At 42.0% G+C, this 20,062-nt stretch overlaps 2 protein-coding genes across 2 annotated transcripts in view; both read right to left on the bottom strand.

Annotated features, from left to right (window-relative positions):
- Positions 1–9,976, bottom strand: part of TARS2 (threonyl-tRNA synthetase 2, mitochondrial) — a 203,631-nt gene extending 193,655 nt beyond the window's left edge. The window contains exon 1 of the mRNA XM_068253237.1: positions 9,889–9,976. The gene's annotated coding sequence lies outside the window, so the exon portion shown is untranslated. The remainder of the gene's footprint in view (positions 1–9,888) is intronic.
- Positions 9,832–20,062, bottom strand: part of RPRD2 (regulation of nuclear pre-mRNA domain containing 2) — a 117,512-nt gene continuing 107,281 nt past the window's right edge. The window contains exon 13 of the mRNA XM_068253235.1: positions 9,832–12,786. Coding sequence (XP_068109336.1) covers positions 10,301–12,786 — 2,486 coding nt within the window. The 3' untranslated portion in view covers positions 9,832–10,300. The remainder of the gene's footprint in view (positions 12,787–20,062) is intronic.

Raw genomic sequence — 20,062 nt, 5'->3', positions numbered from 1 at the left:
ACACCCATCACCCATTAAAACTGCAAAAAGGTACTTCCATAATGTAGGTTTGAGTAAATTTGCTAATCTTCACTTAAAATTTAAAAGATTTGCACGTAAGCTTAGGCAGAATGGAATAACACATCCACTAACCCCACAGGAAAGATACAGGCCAATCACGTTCAGGCACAGAAATTTTGAAGTACAGTAGAAGGCTAACATTTCAACATGTACCATGAAAAAAGTGTGTTGTGACAGTCAAAGCTAGTTTATAATATTAACACACGAGACAACCTTCAGTTTTATTGGTGCCAGCAGCTGTAATGCAGATTCCTTTTCCACAGAAGACAAAAGAATATTAAGCATGAAGAATAAGCACGAGTGGGTAGAGGGCAAGAAAAAGCAGAAGGCAAACAATATTTACAGCATGTTTAGTGAGATTACGACAAAGCTCTGAATGTAAAATATTAACAACTTTTTATGTGTAAAGAAGGTTTCTCCAACTTCTTGCCTTTTAAGTTGGTTTCCAAGCACTAGTGCTGATACATGTCAACCTATACACATGAAAGGCATTTTGACAATCCTGGAGGCAAACAAGCAAGTATGTGGACATACCAGTTGTAATCTTTACTGCTATTCTATAGAAAACTGGATAGCAAAAAACGAGAACAGCCCCATATGCAATCTGTTTCTTGTTGATTTGCGCAAATACAGAAAAAGTAATCTGTATAGTAAAAAGAAAAACAAAACAAAAAACTCCTGGAATTAAAGGTTCGTTAGACCAAAAGTAAACCCTCCCAATTAAAAGGTAAATAACTGTTTGGAGCATTCTTTTCTCATCATTTGTGGATTTTGGGGCGGAGGAAATCTGCATCCTACATTCACAGACCCTTTCTTTGCACAGGCAGTACTGGTTACAGCTAGTGCTATTTTCAAATAGACTGAATAGATATCTTTAGAATCGAAACAAAAAACAAAAGACAAAGACTTTGAAAAATTACAAACATTTTCAATTTTGCAAGGCGCAAGGGTTGCACATTTGTATTATAGGAAAAGGATATTTCCATGTTAGACAGTTTTTCCAGTGAGGCAATGCAAAGTAATAACAGATAGGTGAAATATCTCTTTTTACAAGTCTTATGCTGGGAATACAAGATGAGAATTTTCAGCAGATTTGCTGTGTGATCGTTTTTTCAGATCAATTTCCATTCACTTCTATAAGAAAATCGATCAGAAAAACTATAAAAAAATCAGATCGGACCTGTTGGAAATTATCGAACCATCTATCTGCCAAAAAATCTCATGGTGTATCACAGTAACTGCAGTCCAGAGGGCATTACAATTGCACATCAGCAGTGCCTGGTTTGAACGTCTCAGCACTTAAACCTGGTACACATCCAATTTTGATTGGCAAATTTTACCACTGCCATATAGTAACGGGAGCTTACCTACACAATCTGTTACCCCTTATGCTACATGGGGGTGGTAAAATTGGTTAATCATCAGACTATCAAAATAGAATATGTGTGCCAGGCTTTACAGAGTGTTCAGGAAAGAATGCAAACTACCCTATATTAAGAGGTCAAATAATTTGATCTTTTCATTGATTTTTTTTAAATCACAAGTAGGTCTAGACAGGCCAATATAACAATCTACATTTTAAGACTAAATTGGTCACTAAAATAATCCATTCCATGAGGTTATTCTATGCAACTTGAGTCAGAACTTTGGGATTTGTCCTAGTGTTTTAAAGTAGTTTCTTGATTATACAGCAATTCACTGCAAGAAATAAAAATTTCACAAGCAATTCTCCAAATACAAACAAAATATTGAAAAATGTGCAGGTTTCCCTTCTAATTAGTTTTTAAATCTAATAAAATGACTAAAATAAATGCAAACCAAGTGTGATACCCAAGTAGAGGAAAGGCTCAGTATGTCAATGGAGCCACCCTAGTATTCTCCATTCCGTAGTGCCAATGCTGTCCCCCACTGAATTTGACGTGCAGATCGAATATCTCTTCAGAACTTCTCATGCAGGCCGGGTTTGCACATGCGCAGTATGAATACGCCAGACTTCAGAAACTCAGGGATGCAAGTTCTTTTGAAGCCTGCCAAGGAGTCCTGAAGGCATGTAAATGCAACAGGGGACAGCAGTGGAATGAGGTGATTGAGAATGCGTACGAGAGATATCGGCGCAGGAGACTTTGGAGCAGGATACAGCCGGTATAGGACTCATCCTGCAGCTGCACAAGTTCCCGGCCACGTTAAATACTATTCCCCCTCCAGGCCACCATGTATGGTGGGGAATGAAATAATTCGGCTTCCAGCAAAAGTAACTTCAGCTCAGTCTTCTGACGGCGGTGAAGTTACTCCCTGGGCGCTGCAATAGCTGTAATTCCTACTACGGCCTATGGTGGTGCCGGCTGCACCCAAGTCTCCAGCGCTGGCATTACCGTGTTCGATTGAGAATACCTGGAAGGCTCTATTGTATCCACAGCCTTTCCTCTACATAGGCATCTAATCTGAAGCAAGTTTGCTCAATTAGGTCCACTTTAAGTAAACATCAAAAATAGGCAGCTCCACTAATCGCACCAACCCTAAAAACCTGTAGACTGGTTGTCATTTTCCAGTTTTTAGCATTTCTAATTCTGCATTTTTCTTTGTGTACCTTGATTTATATGCATTTTCATGCATACCAATGAAGTTAATTTACATGAAATTGGACGTAATTAACTTAAAAACTGAATGCAATTTTTCTGCATTTACATTGACCCACAAAACATAACTCACATCGCACGTGGAAAAAAACCCCAAAAACAAATATATCGGAAATGTTGCAAAATGCTTCAGGCCAAATGTAAGGTCATTGATGTGCAAAGAACTTGAATTCCCAAATTGCATGCAAATTCTGTTTTGTTTGAACTACCCCTTAGGCCCCTTTTACACGTAATCAGTTGGTGTGCGTTAGTACGCGTTTTTTCCATAGCAGTGCATTGTGACAAAGATTTCAGTTAAAACGCGTTAAGTGCGAAAGGTGCCATAGAAAAACATGGGCATTAATTTGAAAATCAGTTTTCTTTCCGTTTTAACGGAGAGCAACTGATTAAGTGTAAAAGGGTTCTTAGGCCCCGTTTACACTTCATCAGTTGCTCTCAGTTATAACTGAAAGGTCAACTGATTTTTAAAGTAAGTCCCATGTTTTCCTATGGCACCTTTCACACTTAACGCGTTTTAACTGAAATCTTTGTCACAATTCACTGCTATGGAAATGGAAAAAAATGCGTACCAACTGATTAAGTGTAAACGGGGCCTTACAGTCCAAGTCTATTTTATTGCAAGATAACAATATCCAGGTATATGTTGCTGGTATACTGCACTTCAGAATACAGATAGTTTACAACTTGCTGTGTAAGCATATCTGACTTCTGTCCTTGAACCACACGTACTGATAGAACCCAAGCTATTAAAAATGTATAGATATATTTGCACACAATGCGGAACACTGACATCAAAACAGTACAGTTGTGTAAAGGGCAGACATTTTGTGTGGAATTATGAGAAGTGCTGCTAACTTGTGGATGTGCATGTGACCTCCCATAGCTACTTTACAACACATGTATTTTTACTTTAACCAGGTAATATAGTATTAAAAACAAAACATTCGAGTGTGAACAATACATGCACAGGTGTGTAATTTAAATGTTTTTGTTATGCCACTTAAGGTCACATTTAATAGCGTTTTGCAATTCTTCCAAACCACAATGGCCATACGTAATGTATTTTAACAGCTCTGCACTTTTTTGTGCATTCATGTGATTTGCATTTTTTTCTGTTTAAAATGCAGGCGGCTGGTCTGCATTTTTTGCATGCAATTTGTATTTCAAAGGAAATCAAGGAAAATTGCAGAAAAATCATGTTAAAAATATTTTGATGTAAATTAACTTCATTTATATTCATGAAAAAATAAATAACAAAATTTCCATACCAAAAGAAGAAGAAAAAAAAATTATATCAAAAATTCTAAACGCAGATTTGTGCATGTGGGAAATCAAATGCAGGTTATCTGTTAAGTTTGAAAGGCCCCTAAATGTCAACTTTCATATTCACAAATTCTAAGTTCAACTTTACAGCATTGTAAATGGAAAAAAAAAAAAAAAAAAAAAAAAAAAAAAAAAACTTACTTTACTAAGCAAACCTAAAGGGAGGAAACTTGCTTCAAATGATACTTACCTACGGAGTGGGAAGGCTCTGGATCCCATGAAGCCTTCCCGATCGACACAGTTTTCATTCCACTGCTGTCCCCGGTTGAAATGACCTGCCTTCGGGACTCCTTGGCAGTCTTCAGAAGTACTAGTGTTCCCGAAGACAGGCGCATCCATACTTTGCATGTGCAAGTTTGGGATCTTACATGCGCCGTACAGATCTGCTTATTTTCAGAAGTACTCGCGGACACCACTACTTCCAAAAACTACCTGAGGTGTGCCAAAGACACATTTGACCAAGTTGTCTGAAGAACTTTCGTGGGGCCCAGCGCTGGAACAATGGGTTTCAGAAAGCACCAGAAAGGCTCTATGGGATCCAGAGGCTTTCCTCTCCACAGGCAAGTATCTATTTTTTTTCTTCACTTTAGGTTTATGTTAAATTGCAAATTACAGGGCTTTACAGGGACACCCTGAAACGGAAACGGTAGAATTTATAATGTAAAGGCTGCCATGAAAAGCACTCGGGTTATCCTAGCAAAGATTACTTCACTCTTCACATTTTAGGAACATTTATAACCTTTGGTGACTTAACTGTTAATTATTTTCTATGAGCTTAAAAACACATAAGAGATGATTTATTAAGGCAGGTGCCAAGAAAACTGGAGAAAAATCAACCACTGCACGCAGAGATACAGTTTCATTCAACAACCAATCGGCTGAAATTAGGCTAGTTGCATTCCCCTGGATCACTTTGCAGCTGCCTTATTTAACCAGTTAAAATGTTTGTACGCTAATGCAGGCCATAAGGCAGAACACACCAAAAACATTTATGGTGTGGTCAACTTTCATACCATATACATTTACAGATTATGCATTGCCCTGCTAAAACAAATGTCAATGTAAGTGATTATGAATAACGTTTTATCACAATACTGTGTATAACCATCACTGCCACAATTACAGGTGGCACACTGATCTCTAATATAAATCTCCCCATTTTTTCTATGCATAAACATAAAACTGTGGAAACAGCACTGTGTTACTAGCAGCCAAACTTCAGGATTATAGCACTTTAACATTTGAAATCTGTAGAGCCATTTTAAAAATGAGCTTGTATTCAGCTGAGACACTGCTAGCAAGGTTTATACAATCTTGGTTGTTTTCTTATCAACTATTATTGCAATCACTTTCTCAAGTTTGGCAATGGCGCCAAGCTTCCCACTGAAGAAGAAAGTTCTGTTTTTATGAATGCTGTTCTGCCACTAGTGTTTTTTTCTGTTAGTACATGCTTTGCTCTAAAAGATTATTTTAGAGAAAAGAAATGCTGAGTTTCAAACCACTTTAAAGAAAAACCGTAACCGATGATTGAACTTCAACCCAATCAGTAGCTGATCCTCCCCTTTCCCATGAGAAGTTTTTACCTTTTCTCAAACAGATCAGTGGGTCTGTATGGCTGATAATGTGGTGAAACCCCTCCCACAGCGTGATGTCAGCACCACGGTGCGGACATCACACTATGGGAGCCTTGTTGCATTATGGGAAATAAAAGCGGTTTCCAACTGCCAAAAATGCATCACCTCTTTTCACAGACATCAGTGGGCAGCACACCAACCTCGCTCTACATATTTCTTACTTTGGGCTGCGAACACGCAGTATGGAGCAGCCCATCTTCGGGAGCACTCAGGCAATTACTTCATGTCAGAAGTGAGTAAACATCACCAACAGGGGCAGGACAACTTATTGTAAAGTTTTTCTGCTGTCCCTGACACCAGTAGGGCTGATATTAAAACTATGGTTATCCTAGTGGAAAAAAAAAAGTAGAAGCAGAAAAGATTTCAAATGGTGGAAAAAAAAAAAAAGTGTAAGTCCTTTAACCACTTCAGGATTCTGCGTACGCTTAACTACGCCCCTGAATCCTGAAGTGGATTGCATGAAATCGGCCGTTCCATGTCAGTTCACGGAGGGTGTCTCCGTGAACACCCTGCGAGCCGCCGATTGCGGCTCGCAGGGTAAATGTAAACACGCGGGGAAGATCTTCCCCGGTGTTTACATATATACGGCGCTGCTGCGCAGCAGCGCCGCAGAGGAGATCGGCGATCCCCGGCCTCTGATTGGCCGGGGATCGCCGGCATCTAAGCCTATCCTATCCGGCGCAGGACGGCTTTCCGCACACAGGGGACGGAAGAGGGAGGGAAGGAGGCAGAGGGAGTAGTGACTTGCTGCGAAGGGGGGCTTTGAGGAGCCCCCCCGCTAGGCACAGCAGCGCGGCGGGGATCAGACACCCATCCCCCCCCAGCAGGACATCCCCCTAGTGGGGAAAAAAGGGGGGGGAAGTCTGATCGCCCTGCCTGATTTCTGATCTGTGCTGCGGGCTGAAGAGCCCCCGCAGCACAGATCAGCCAAACCACCCGGAATCCGGAAGTGGTTAACACTAGAAAACTAAAATACATTTTTCCCTCCCTGGAGTCAAGCTATAACTAGAGGTTTAATCAAACGAAGGTGCCAATATACAAAATGCTGGCTTGAGATCACAAACTCTGAAAAGCTAGAATCATATGAGATGTAAAAGGCAAATTAAAACCTCTGCCACCATCATTACACACCAAAATGAGATGCTACTTGACAATATAATCTCCACAACTTCCAGGTTCTGTTGCCATCTACTGAAGTCTTTGCACATAAGTTTCAAACCAGGGAAAGCTTGAGGAAATATTAAACCAAAGGTATTTCAGGGACTGCTTGGACAAATAATTGCAACTGAAGGACAGGAAAAGGTCGCTAACTACACTAGCCTGAACTTCAACAGCTGATGCATGTAGTGTCGTGTATTTCTAATACCTAATATAATGAGGCATCCTGCAAGCAGCCCAAACTGAAATACAGGCTTCTAGTTAGAAACTATACAAAACCTTTATAGCAGCCTGACTTGCAGATTTACAACAGTCTAAAATGAAGGGCTAAAAAAAGGTACATAGACATGGTACCTTTATGCCGGATTTCTGTTTCATCCAGTCAAGTTCTGCACATAAGGTCTTTTAATCCACCGAGGACTGTTTTTGGTTGAGTGGCATTAAATAACTTTGGTAAACAATTTGATGGCAAATTGGGAAACTATTGACAACTGCACCGATTCACTACTGGCTGAAGCTCGTCACCTACCATTTACAGACCATTGTCTTGTTGGCCCCCAACAAGACAATGGTCTGTAAATGGTAGGCAACATGCAGTTGTGTTAAAAATTGGCAAACTAAATTATGTATGACCAGCTTTGGGGAAACTTAGCTTCTAGCACAGGTCATTTGAATGAGGCCTGTAACCCACTAGCAGGGATGCTCACCGGATGAAATCTGAATGAGTTTCATTCGGATTTCATCCAGGTAATTAAAGCACCTGAGCGGGTGTGCGAGAGTGGGACACGCCATGGGACGGGTTAAAGAAGATGCCTGCTGGGTAAGTTGAACCCCCTCTTGCACACCCGCTCAGGTGCTTGAATGAGCATCCCTACCCACTAGAGCTTTTTTAAGCGTTTAGGGAGCGCTTCCAATTGCTAGCGATTTCCCTAAACGCTCTGCCAATGTAAATGGATGGGACAGATTCCACTAGAGCTAGGAAATCGCAATTGCAAAACATGCAGCATTTTGGGAGCGTTTCCATTCTAATGAATTGTATAGGAGCAGAGAAATCGCTCCCAAAATTGCTTGCAAAACGCTATCACAAATCGCTAGCTATTGCGAGAGCGTTTTGTGCTTTCTAGTGGGTTCCAGGCCTTACACTGTAGTTAAATCTAAGCAGGGCAGAGTTCTAGCTGCACTATATAATAGACAGAAAGGAGTGGGGACTTCACGATTTCACCAAAAAATTGGTGATCAGAAAAGATACTCAAAAATCTGTACTGTATTGTTTTGTAACTCACATGAAGCACAAATAAACGGGCAAATTTGGGTTTCTGATTGTCAACTCAAAATCGACCAACACTACTAATAACCGGTACTTTGAAATGGAATGGAAAGGGGTCAGAACCTGTTCTTTACTGCTGGAAGAATTTCCCTCACTTCATACCTTGACTGGATACCCGGTAGGTAAATCTCTTCAACAGGGACAAACCTAACGATTACAAATTTGTGAAGAGTGACAAAGCATTACACCTCCCCCCACACCCCACCACCAATTAGTGTTTTATTGCTGTCTATGTCGAGTACCTGTGCTCAACAGGATTTGTATTAAACTCGTGGCGATCCAAGGTAAACAAGTAGGTCATAATCTTTCGACAGGGACACAGATGTAAAAACCTAAGAGGTTATACTTTTTAAAAGGCAAACAAAAACTGAAAAGTTAAGCAGCAGTAACACACTAAACCATGCACTATAAATCTCTTCTGCCATTTATCGTGAATTGCTTTCCAAGAAAAATACCAGTAGGCAGTGCATGATACAGAAGTTAGCTTTGGCTAAGAGACAACCATGGAACGCTCGATTGTGTCCTCAATTAACTTTAGCAAATAGAGAAAATCTTTCTGATCTGTTATTTTTAAGAAAATCATCAGTTGGTTAGGTCTGGCTTCACCCATCTCAAAATTAAGGATAGCGTGGACACTATCTGGTCTCCCGAGGACAGGCAGCTCCATACTGCGCACGCACGAGAGAGGGTGCTCACACATGCGCTGTATGGAGCAGCCCGTCTTCGGGAGCACTCGGGCTCCCGAAGACTTTCTGAAATCACCTTTGCCAGCGGAGCGAGCAGTATTTGACCAAATTAGTCAAATACTGCTCCCGGGGACAGCACTGCACGGAGGGCACTGGGAGAGGAGAGGTAAGGCTCATTAGGATCCAGAGACTTCACTTTGGTAAGCATCTGGATTTAACCTGTACCCATTTACTTTAAAAGGCCAGAGAGCTGCTTCAGTTCACACTTCATGCACTGTGTAATATGCAGAACTGCCAAAATTCACCGGATTGCATATCAGTACACATGAAAATGCATTCTTGTGTGTGAAAGCAGCATTAGGGTGTAAAGCTATGCACTTAGCTGGCAGCTGGATAACTTGCACGCTATCCAACCCATCTCATGGATAGTGGTTCTGAACCTTTTGTCCTTGTGGGACCTAGCCATTTTAAGTATAGACAGAAAAAAACATCTGTCCCTACACACAGTGCCATTTCATGTTGTGACAGAAAGTAAAAAAGCTACATATTAAGCTACCATAACTGTTTAACATTGCTATTGTTTCACCTCTATCAGTGTATGTCACAGAGAGATCCTGAAATAAAAGATCATGAGACTGCTCTGCATGAGATGATAAAAACTGGATGTAAATATAATGCATATGTATCAAGCACAAACAACATTGGGCATACAATATGCAGTTAGCATCAACTAACATGCTATATAGAACTATTGACTACCCTTCTATGTTTAAAAACAAAGTACAACTTGGAGTATTGTTTAAGCCACCAAGTGTTCATACTCTGCTCCTCAAACTCCAAGGACTTCAAGCTGCAATTTCCCATAGCCGGATTAAGTCCTGAAACGCGTCACGCTGGAATGTAGCTTAAATGCATTTGCAGATGCGTTTCTTAACTGTGGGTGTGAAGAAAATTAGGAAGCAGTAGGCAGAGGAATAAATGTTAACATTAAGAAGACAAAGATTCCATTTTTTGACTCAAAAACAGATGGTTTTAATACATATTTTCCTTCCCCCGTGACTCACCTATCTGGTTTTAGAGAGCAATGGGATGGTCTGGATAACTCTTGAAGAGGAAAAAGCAAGACAGTTTTTGGTTCCTTAGTTTTGTTCAGTTATGGTTTGTTTTTTATTATTTATTTTTTTTAGGTGCTGAAGGTGGGATCTTTCAAAGACATCAGCAGTCATCACCGAACTGAAGTTTCCACTTAAGCGTTTAAAAATGTGGGTACGATGTGAAAAATTAGGCAAGATTGTCAACTAAGTTTTTTGTTTTGTATGATGAACTAACATGTGGCATAGGTGGACTATTAATTTTATTATTTGTGATTACAGGTTATTAGTTCACTTACAAACTGATTACATCCAAGCCAAAACCAGGCTTTACCAAGGACAGGTAAAAAGCACCACTGCCACATTTCAAACATCTCAACAGCTTTTAGTATCTTGGTTGATAATAAGGGCGCTTTGGGGAGAAAAACTGCTGACCCCTTCCAAAAGGTGGCCGTGGTCGTTTTAAATTGTGATAAGGTTCCCTAGGCCTAAATGGAGGCCGGTGTGGCCTCGGACCACCAGTGTTCATATGGTCTCTATGGTGAGAACCAGAATGCTGTTGAGAACCAGTAAAACCTCCATGGTGGTCTCTAGGATGAGAGAAAGGTTGGTTATGTTGGTTACTGTATTCATGTGATAAGGGTCCATGATCTCTTGAGCTTGAATGCATGGAGAAAGGTTCCTGCATCATTCCTTGATGAACAGATCCATGGTCTTGTGAGAAAGGGTTACGCATGTCTAAACGAGGTGGTGGTGAAAATGGGATTGCACCATGTTCCGTTGTATGGTGAATGGGGAAAGGATTACCTACATGATCTAAAGGTGGAGGGTGAGCAATGTGGGGCAATGTCTTCGGTGGCTCCATTGGAGGCATCTGGGTTGCAACAGGGATATCCCTACCAAAAAGACTTCCAGGGTCAGGTGGTAAAACAGGAGGAGGCACAGGAGGTGGTCCAGTCTGATCCATCTGAAATGGTCCACTGCGGTCTAATGAAGGAGCCATAGGTGGCGGTGGTAAATGATGGTCAAAAGGTGGAATGCTGCTTACTCTGAAGTCACTGACAGAGTCTTGAAAGCAAGGTAAGTGCTCATCATACTGTGTTTTAAAGCTAATACTACTGGTGCCACTGGCTGATGCCTGTTCATCAGCACTTTGACTGCCACCATCAAAAGAACTCTCAGAGCTACCCATATCAAACCAGTCAGCTCTACCTCCATCCATGCCATGTCCTCTACTGCCCTTTATTCCAACCCTCATAGACTCTACAGTTTTAATTGGCTCTCCTGACATTCTTCTATTGCCAACATTGTGGTACCCAAGAGTTTCAATAGGAGCTCCTTTTTCCTCTACACTATCCGGTAGGTCTACAGAAGACGTTGAAACTCTAGTTTCTATATGGTATTGCTCTTCAGACTGGCCTTCAGAAGAGATTCCAGTATGGCCAAGCCCTGAGATACGAACATCTTCATCTAAGCTTGACTGTCCGAATGGGTGCTCATCCGAAGGTCTGCGAGATGCATTCTTAAGCATATTTTTAAACTCAAGAGTTGTAGACACTGCGACAGTTGGGCCCGACTGTTCAGCAGAGGTCACTGGTGGTCTTGTAGAAGGAAGACTATTTTTAGAGAGAAAATCTGAATGCCTATTCTGAACATGAGTTGAATCTGAATATTTAGTCTGCGCCATACTGGGTGGCAACAATGGAAGACTGTGGTTAGTGTCAGATGGGTAGAAGGGGTCTTCCTTAGGAGAAGGCGAACTAGACTCAAGGTTGCTACCTCTTATATTATACCCACCATATATATCAGGGGGAGAGGACAATGGACCACTGTTCTCGTTTGAAAGAAAGGGAGGTTGCATAGGGGGAAATGGCTGCCTGCTGTAGTCTGGGATCTGACCATAACTCGGTGTAACAGGAGTATATTCCACTGATTCTAAATGCATGCTTGGATTCAAAATAGATTTTGTAGACCTTTTTTCAAGACCACCAATGGCAGAAGATGAAGTACCAGAAAAGTCAAACTCTCGATAATCTTCATCTTCATGAAAGGTTGTTTCTGGATAAAATGCGTCCAATGCAGAATCCACTAGAGAAGGTTTATCACTTAGTTCAGATGACTGCCTATAGGCATTTGGTGAATTTTCTGCAAGACTAAAAGATCTATATGATGGTAAAGGCTGCAATTTTTGATATTCATTGTCTTTGTTAAGGACGGGAGATCTTGAACTGCTGGGTGTAGAGGAGCCTGAACTAATTATCTTTGATAACAGTGATACACTGTCAAGATTGCTTGCAGCAGGTTTGTCCATTATCTCATCCTGTGTAGGCGTGCCACTCCTTTCATCCCGAACCGGCGTCCCATCTACATTGTCAAGGGAAGTGTTGGTAGGTCCACTTTGAAATTCAGCAGAGGTTTCAGGAACAGAAGTGGGACCCAAGCCACTAAGAATGGGAATGTTCAAGTCTAGACCACTGAACCCTGGATTTCCCTTCAAAAAATTGTGGATCTTCATTTCTAGACTTGACGGCTCAGTTTCTTCAGGCTGTTTGGTCATCTCTGGAGGGTGGTGAATGGGCTTCTCTGTAGGTATGGGAGTTTGAGAAGAGCCAAAGCTATTCACAAGCTGCGTGCTGCTAGAACTATGTGGGGCTGTTTGTTTGCAGGCAGAAGTGAGGGGAGTTTCTGGATTCATATCTGTAGGGGAATAATCATAGCTTTTGGGCACAAAGGGGGGCGTTACAGAAGGGGTGACTCGGTCTTTCATAGCTTGTAAAGCAGGGTTCACTGGTGCAGTAGATGTACTGAGTGTTGTGGATCCACTTGATTGAGTAGCGCTTGCAGCAACACCATGAATTAAAGTTGACAAGCCTGTAAAATAAAGACAGAATACAGATTACCAATGTTAAATTTGAATTGACATTTATGAAAAAGAAAAGGTAAGCTATTTTTACAAAATAGAACTATAGGCCAAATAGGCCTCTGACAAAGTGAAAGCTTACCACGAAACAACTGTTTATCCAGTCTTAGTTATCAACCACCAAGTCAGCATGTAATACCAGTTTAGGGATATAAAAAAAAAAAAAAAAAAAAAAGTAGTCCCAAATAGTATAGACAAGAGATTACATTTTTGGGGTGGTGGGACTATTGCAATGTCTTTCCCCACTTTGGAGATTTAACCTCCCTTTGTGTGCTTGGAACCCCCATGGAGCACTGATGCTTTCATATGACAGCTGGTACTTCTGGGGATAAGAAATGATTGATAGCAATAAACATGACCGAGCAAAATACGACAGAAAAATGGAGAAACAACCAATCATGCTGCAGTCATCAAATGTGCCATATTTTCCGCCGTATACGACGCACTTTTTCTCCCCCCAAAATAGTCTATACGCGAATGCAAGGAATCCCAGACTTATGAATGCCCTCTTCTCTCCCGCACTGCTCCTTTAGTGTTGGCTTCTGCTGATCGGGTCATCAGCAGAATCCATCACTACAGGGAGTTGTGCTGGACAGAAGAGGTCTGCTATTGCCGAGGGAGTCATGGATTAGGCAGGTGCTCCTGACACCACTACTGTGATGCCAGGCGATGCCCAGTCGGCCAAAACGCAATCTCAGTCGGTTTGCGACACAAATCGTTAAACCGAGATGTGATATGTTATCTCCCTCTGACTAGGAGCAGCTGGGAGGTTTGGTCTTAGCTGAGAGAATTCCTGTAGAAGGCTGGGGGGGAGGTGTTAATTAGCTGGGACAATGCTTGTGTCCCAGAAGAATGTTTACTTTTAATTACCTCAGGGGGATGTCCATAGTCATCCATTTGGTGAGCCAGCAAAGGACACTTCCCTCACAGCAGGAGGCCTATTCAAAACCTGCTTTCCCACAGACTCCATGGCACAGAGGGAGGGCAGATCTGAATGCATGTGTTGTATGATTTCTTGTCGGTATACGAAGACCGTATATCGCACAGCTATGAAATTCATATAGTCTTATTTGTTAAAGTCTGCCCAACGTGCGGATATAAAATTCATGGCAATATCTCACCCAGTTATTGCGGTATGAATCTTCTCAGGAACCTGAGAAGCTACCCTAGTCATGTCTGATATATTAATCTGTATTTTCCGACAAGTATGAATCTGCTAGCTTTCCACCTAAATATGACCTGTATTGTTTATGAGTTACGGCATTTTATAAGTTTAACCCTAAAATCTCTCAGAGGGAATGAACTGTAATTGGTGGGTAATTCAGAGGGGGGCAGGCACGGCCACACTCCCGAGCCAGCTTCATCAAAAGCACATGGCCAGCAGGCGGATCTCATTCCTCCACTTTCCACCTTCATGAGAGCTGCTGCCACTTTGAGGAACAGTGGCAGCCATCTTGTCTGAACTTTGCTCCTGCCTTAACTAAACTGAACTTTACGTTTTCCAACAAAAGGACATCTATCCACAAACCTAAGTATTTTATCCTTTTCTTTTCATACTGCGCTACTAATGTCTCAATAATTGTTGATTTTAATAATTTTCTGTATATATTAATTACTCATAGTGCATATTTAATAAACGACGTTCAAACGTCCTTTGTTTATTCAGCTATACACAGAAACTGATCCCAGACTTCTGGAGAGACGCTACTATTGTCGCTAGCTAGACAGAATAGAGTGTTTAACCGTTTTATTTGCAGGTCTAGAAATAGCTAGTCAGTGGGTGCTTCTGGACCAGGAAAGCAGAAGTGGTGGCAGTTATACCCTGAAATAGTGTGTAATTTGTAAGTAACGTAACCTCACAGGCTCCCTACTGGTCGGTCTGCTGCCCAAATTCCGACGGTTTCTGCGCATCGAATGCGACCACAGCTTGCATGGTCTGTGTGCTGAAACCGATTGGAAGGCAATTTGCAGTCTGGCCACGAGGGGTCCTGTGACAATTACTTACACACGAGGGAGCAGGAGACACAGGGGGAGACAGAAGGGGGGACACCAGGGACACAGGAGGACAAGATGCTCTTAAAACATTGACACATCAGGTTTAATATATTCAGTATACCCCCTCCCCCTAGTTTTTCCCTCTAAACCTAGGTGCTTCATATTCCGGAGCGTCTTCTATGGCCGAAAATACAGTATAAAGTCAGAAGTCTGGAGTGTAGGCTTTTCATCAGGCTTTGGAGACCTCAGGTAGTGACAGAGTTGAGAACTGACGAGGCAGTAAGGCTACACAATATTCCATTACAAGATTGTATACAAACATGTACACAATCTTGAGATGATTACAAAATGTATACAAAAATGAAGAAAAATTAAGAGCACAATGATTAAAAGTTACACTTCCATTGAAGAGAACCAATTTTTTTTTAAATCGAAAACATGAAATGTAAACCTGTTTTAGTGATGCAAGAATTGGTGGGTGCCACTGTTAGTAACTCTTCTGCTCATCATGTCTGTTACGCTCCCTGACATACGCCCTTAGCTTTCCCAAAGTGTTTCTGAAACTCTGTGGCCACCCACACCTGCTTTGCTGTGGTCCACCCCAACTTGGCAGCCACCTATTAGGCCATGGCTGCCAAGCTGGGGGCGGAACATGGCAAAGCATGTGGGTGCGGCCAGAGCTCCAGAAACACTTCAGTAAAAACCACCACGGCGGTTTTGCCAAGGGAGGCGAAGTTTAAAATGTATAATTATTTATGTACAAACAGGTGAGTTACTAACCTGGCAACCACCAATTCTTGCATCACTAAAACAGAGGTTTACATTAAAAGTGAACCCGAGGTGAAAATAAACTGATATTTACCCTCCTACTCTAAGGGCTCGTTCACACTGGAGACGGTTTTGTCCTTTTTTCATGCTCTTGTCGATTTTAAAAATCGCCCCCAAACGCTTGTGCAATGAATGTCTAGGTGAGAAGGTTCATATCAGCAGGGGTTGTGCGCTGTACATTCAGTAAAGCGGTGCGTGGACCATTTTTGAGGTGATTCAGTTTCAATGGAAGGTATAGGAGAAACGCAAAACACTCAAAAAATTGAATTGCGCAGTGATTTTGTTTTTAAGAATAAATATATTCTTTTGCGGTTCGCAGAGTTCACTTCCTGACTAACGTCAGGAAGTGAAAAACTGCAATCGCTCGGCAAAACCGCTTGGAAAAGCATAAATAAATTTTATTTTTTAAAAAAACAGTGCACAGTTAATTGCAAAAAAAAAAACAAAAAAAAAAAAAATCACAAAACCTGCCCAATAGCCACGTGAAAGGAACACAATGTGAACAAGGCCTTAAAATTGACCTTTTTCCCGTTATACCATGGTTTTACATTTAAACATTTACAAAGTAGATTGAATGTTGTGTCGTCTCAGCTCAGTGGCAGTCTTAGGAAAAGGACAATAGTTCATGTATTTTCATTATCTCCTCCGGCTCTCAGAAGTTGCTCTGCCAGGAAAACTTTTATGGCTGCAGTGTTCTCCCCAGAATTTTTTTCCAGCCGGGTGGCAAGAAATAGTAGCCGGATAGCAGGAAAAAATAGCCGGGTGGGGCGAGATGAGAGAATGCAGGGCCGGTGCTTCTGTGTGCAACTCTGCTTACGGAATAGGAGGAGGTGAGCCGATGACAGCCGGGTGCTCACCAAAACTAGCCGGGTGGAGCACCCGCCTAAAAGAGCCTGGGGAGAACACTGGGCTGTAATTTGCTTATCAGTGATGTTTACTATATTCCCGACAAGGTACTTGACTCAAATGGTAACGGAACCAACTAGGGGGAATGCGTTACTGGATCTGATCATTTCTAATAGACCAGATAATGTATCAAATGTGCAGGTTCAAGAACATTTGGTAAATAGTGATTACAACATGATAACGTTTGATCTAGTAACTGATAGGCCACGGGGCAGCGGGACCACTAAAACTATGAATTTTAGAAAAGCAAAGTTCAATCAACTTAGGCAGGCACTAAGTTTGGTGAACTGGGATAATGTACTACAAGGGGAGGACACTGAAGGGAAATGGCAAGCTTTTAAACTTATTCTCAATCAATATTGTAGTATGTATATCCCATATGGAAACAAAATATCTAGGAATAAAAAAAGGCCTCTATGGATGAATAGGAAGGTTAGAGATAAAATTAAGAGGAAAAAGAATGCCTATAAGGTCCTAAAACAGAAGGAAACAGCACTGTTGCAAATTACAGAGGCAGAAGAGTCTCAATCTTCTAACTGTAATATTAAATACTTAACGCAGGAAGAAGTGAAGGCAAGACTAAATAAATTAAAAATAGACAAGGCACCTGGCCCGGATGGCATGCATCCTCGGGTCCTAAGGGAATTAAGTTCAGTTATAGATAAACCCTTTTATCTTATCTTTTGTGACTCGCTTTCAACTGGCAGAGTTCCCGTGGATTGACGTACAGCCCACGTTTTCCCATTTAAGAAGGGCAAAAAAAATCAGATCCAGGAAATTATAGACTTGTAAGCTTAACATCAGATGTATGCAAACTATTTGAGGGGTTACTAAGAGATACTATACATGACGTCATAGTAGAAAATAATCTTATTTCACAGCATCAACATGGGTTTACTAAAGACAGGTCCTGTTTGACTAACATGCTTAGCTTTTATGAGGTAGTGAACGCTAATATGGATATTGGGAATGCTGTAGATGTGATATACTTGGACTTTGCAAAGGCCTTTGACACTGTTCCCCACAAAAGTCTGGGGCAAAAGTTGAGGATGCAAGGACTGAGGAAGAGTCTGTGTGCATGGATAGGGAACTGGCTAATGGACAGAAAACAAAGTTGTGGTCAATCGTACTCAAAATGGGAGACCGTTAGCAGTAGGGTCCCACAGGGGTCTGTACTGGGTCCAGTGCTCTGGACTTCAGCTCAGCATTCAATACTATCAGCCCTAAAATACTTCAGGACAATCTCGCTGCGGTAGGAGTCCACCCCACCCTACGCCTGTGGATCACGGACTTCCTCACCAACAGGTCCCAGGTCGTTAGGTTAGGCACCATCTCCTCACAACCTAGGATCACCAACACAGGGGCCCCACAAGGCTGTGTCCTGTCGCCGTTCCTGTTCTCTCTGTATACGAACAATTGCAAATCCACTTCGGACTCAGTAAAAGTAATCAAATTTGCCGATGACACGACCATTGTGGGTCTCATCACCAAAAACGATGAGAAGGCGTACCGCCACCAGGTCGAAAGCATATGCAGCTGGTGCAGAGAGAACGGTTTGGTCCTAAACACAGCAAAAACGGTGGAGATGATTGTTGATTTCAGGAGGCGCGCCTCTACCCCGCCTCCAATCCACATGGATGGCATGGAAGTGGAAAGAGTCCCCAGTGTCTGCCTACTGGGCACAACTATCTCCAATGACCTGAGATGGAACACCAACACTGCCTCAACACAGAGGAAAGCCCAACAGAGACTTTTCTTTCTCCGCCAACTGAAAAAGTTCGGTATGGCCCAAAAACTGCTGACAAATTTCTACTCAGCCACGATCGAATCCGTCCTATGCTCTTCCATCCTGGTCTGGTACACCAGCTCCTCCGCCAGCGACAAGCTCAAACTGCAGAGGGTCATCAAATCTGCAGAGAGGCTCATCGGGAGATCCCTTCCCACTCTGGACCTCCTCTACCACTCCAGGCTGAACACCAGAGCATTAAAGATCGCCAACGACCCCTCACACCCAGGCTACGGCTTCTTTAATCAGCTCCCCTCGAGCCGGAAGCTCCGGTTCCGATCCATCTACACCAGGACCTCAAGACATAAGAACAGTTTCTTTCCCTCTGCTGTCAACCTCCTGAACTCTCGCCATGGAAATGCCTATCCCCACCCCACAATACCAAGACGCACTGAGGCACTTTGCACATAGCTCAAGCGTACTTTTTTTTTTGGTCGTTTTTTATTGTATTGTAACTTATGCCATTGTCTCCCTCTGCATACATGTTCTATAATGTTCTGTCTTTCTGTATAATGTTCTGTTACTACTGCATGTCCTCTATCTGTAACTACTGTATACCGTGTATCAGTACCCTGTACATGCCAAGCCCAATTCCGGGCACGACCCAGTCGTGCTTGGCGAAATAAAGTTTCTGATTCTGATTCTTCAATTTAATAATGACCTAGTAGATGCAGTAGTGAGCAATGTTGCTATTTTTGCGGATGATACAAAATTGTGCAAAATCATCAACTCTAAGGAAGATAGTGTCATATTGCAACAGCATCTGGATAGGATGGCTATATGGGCACATACATGGCAGATGAAATTCAATGTTGAAAAATGTAAAGTCATGCATTTTGGTCGTACCAATGGTCTAGCACCATACAAAATAAATGGGATACAGTTGGGGACTTCAAACTTGGAGAACGACTTAGGAGTACTCATCGACAACAAGTTAAATAATCATACTCGATGCCAAGCCGCTGCAGCTAAAGCTAATATAATTTTGGGATGCATTAAAAAGGGAAATAAAAACTCGAGATGCTAGCATAATATTGCCCCTGTTTAACTCTCTAGTAAAGCCACATCTGTAATATGGAATTCAGTTCTGGGCACCACATTACAAAAAAGATATTGCAGTTTTAGAGCAGGTGCAGAGACGAGCAACAAAATTGATACGTGGGATGGAGGGTCTCACTTACCAAGAAAGGTTAGATAAACTGGGTTTATTTAGTCTAGAGAAAAGACGCCTTAGAGGGGATCTAATTAACATGTATAAATACATCAGAGGGCAATATAATAGCTTGGCGGATGAACTTTTTGTCCCTAGGCCTTCTCAAAGGACTAGAGGACATGATCTGCGCATGGAGTAAAAACGTTTTAGCCATTTATTTAGGAAAGGGTTCTTTACAGTAAGAGTGATTAAGATGTGGAATGCATTGCCACAGGAAGTCGTTATGGCAAACTCTATACCTGCATTTAAAGGGGGCTTAGATGCTTTCCTTGCGTTGAAAGACATCCATGGCTACAATTACTAGGTAATGCCTAATGATGTTGATCCAGGGATTTTATCTGATGGCCATCTGGAGTCGGGAAGGAATTTTTCCCTTTAGGGGCTAATTGGACCATGCCTTGTAAGGGTTTTTTCGCCTTCCTCTGGATCAACAGGGATATGTGAGGGAGCAGGCTGGTGTTGTACTTTGTACTGGTTGAACTCGATGGACGCATGTCTT

This window comes from Hyperolius riggenbachi, chromosome 9 (assembly GCF_040937935.1).
Source record: "Hyperolius riggenbachi isolate aHypRig1 chromosome 9, aHypRig1.pri, whole genome shotgun sequence".
NCBI lineage: Eukaryota > Metazoa > Chordata > Amphibia > Anura > Hyperoliidae > Hyperolius > Hyperolius riggenbachi.
The sequence above is the reverse complement of the archived record's forward strand: the minus strand, read 5'-3'. Positions and strand labels throughout refer to the sequence as shown.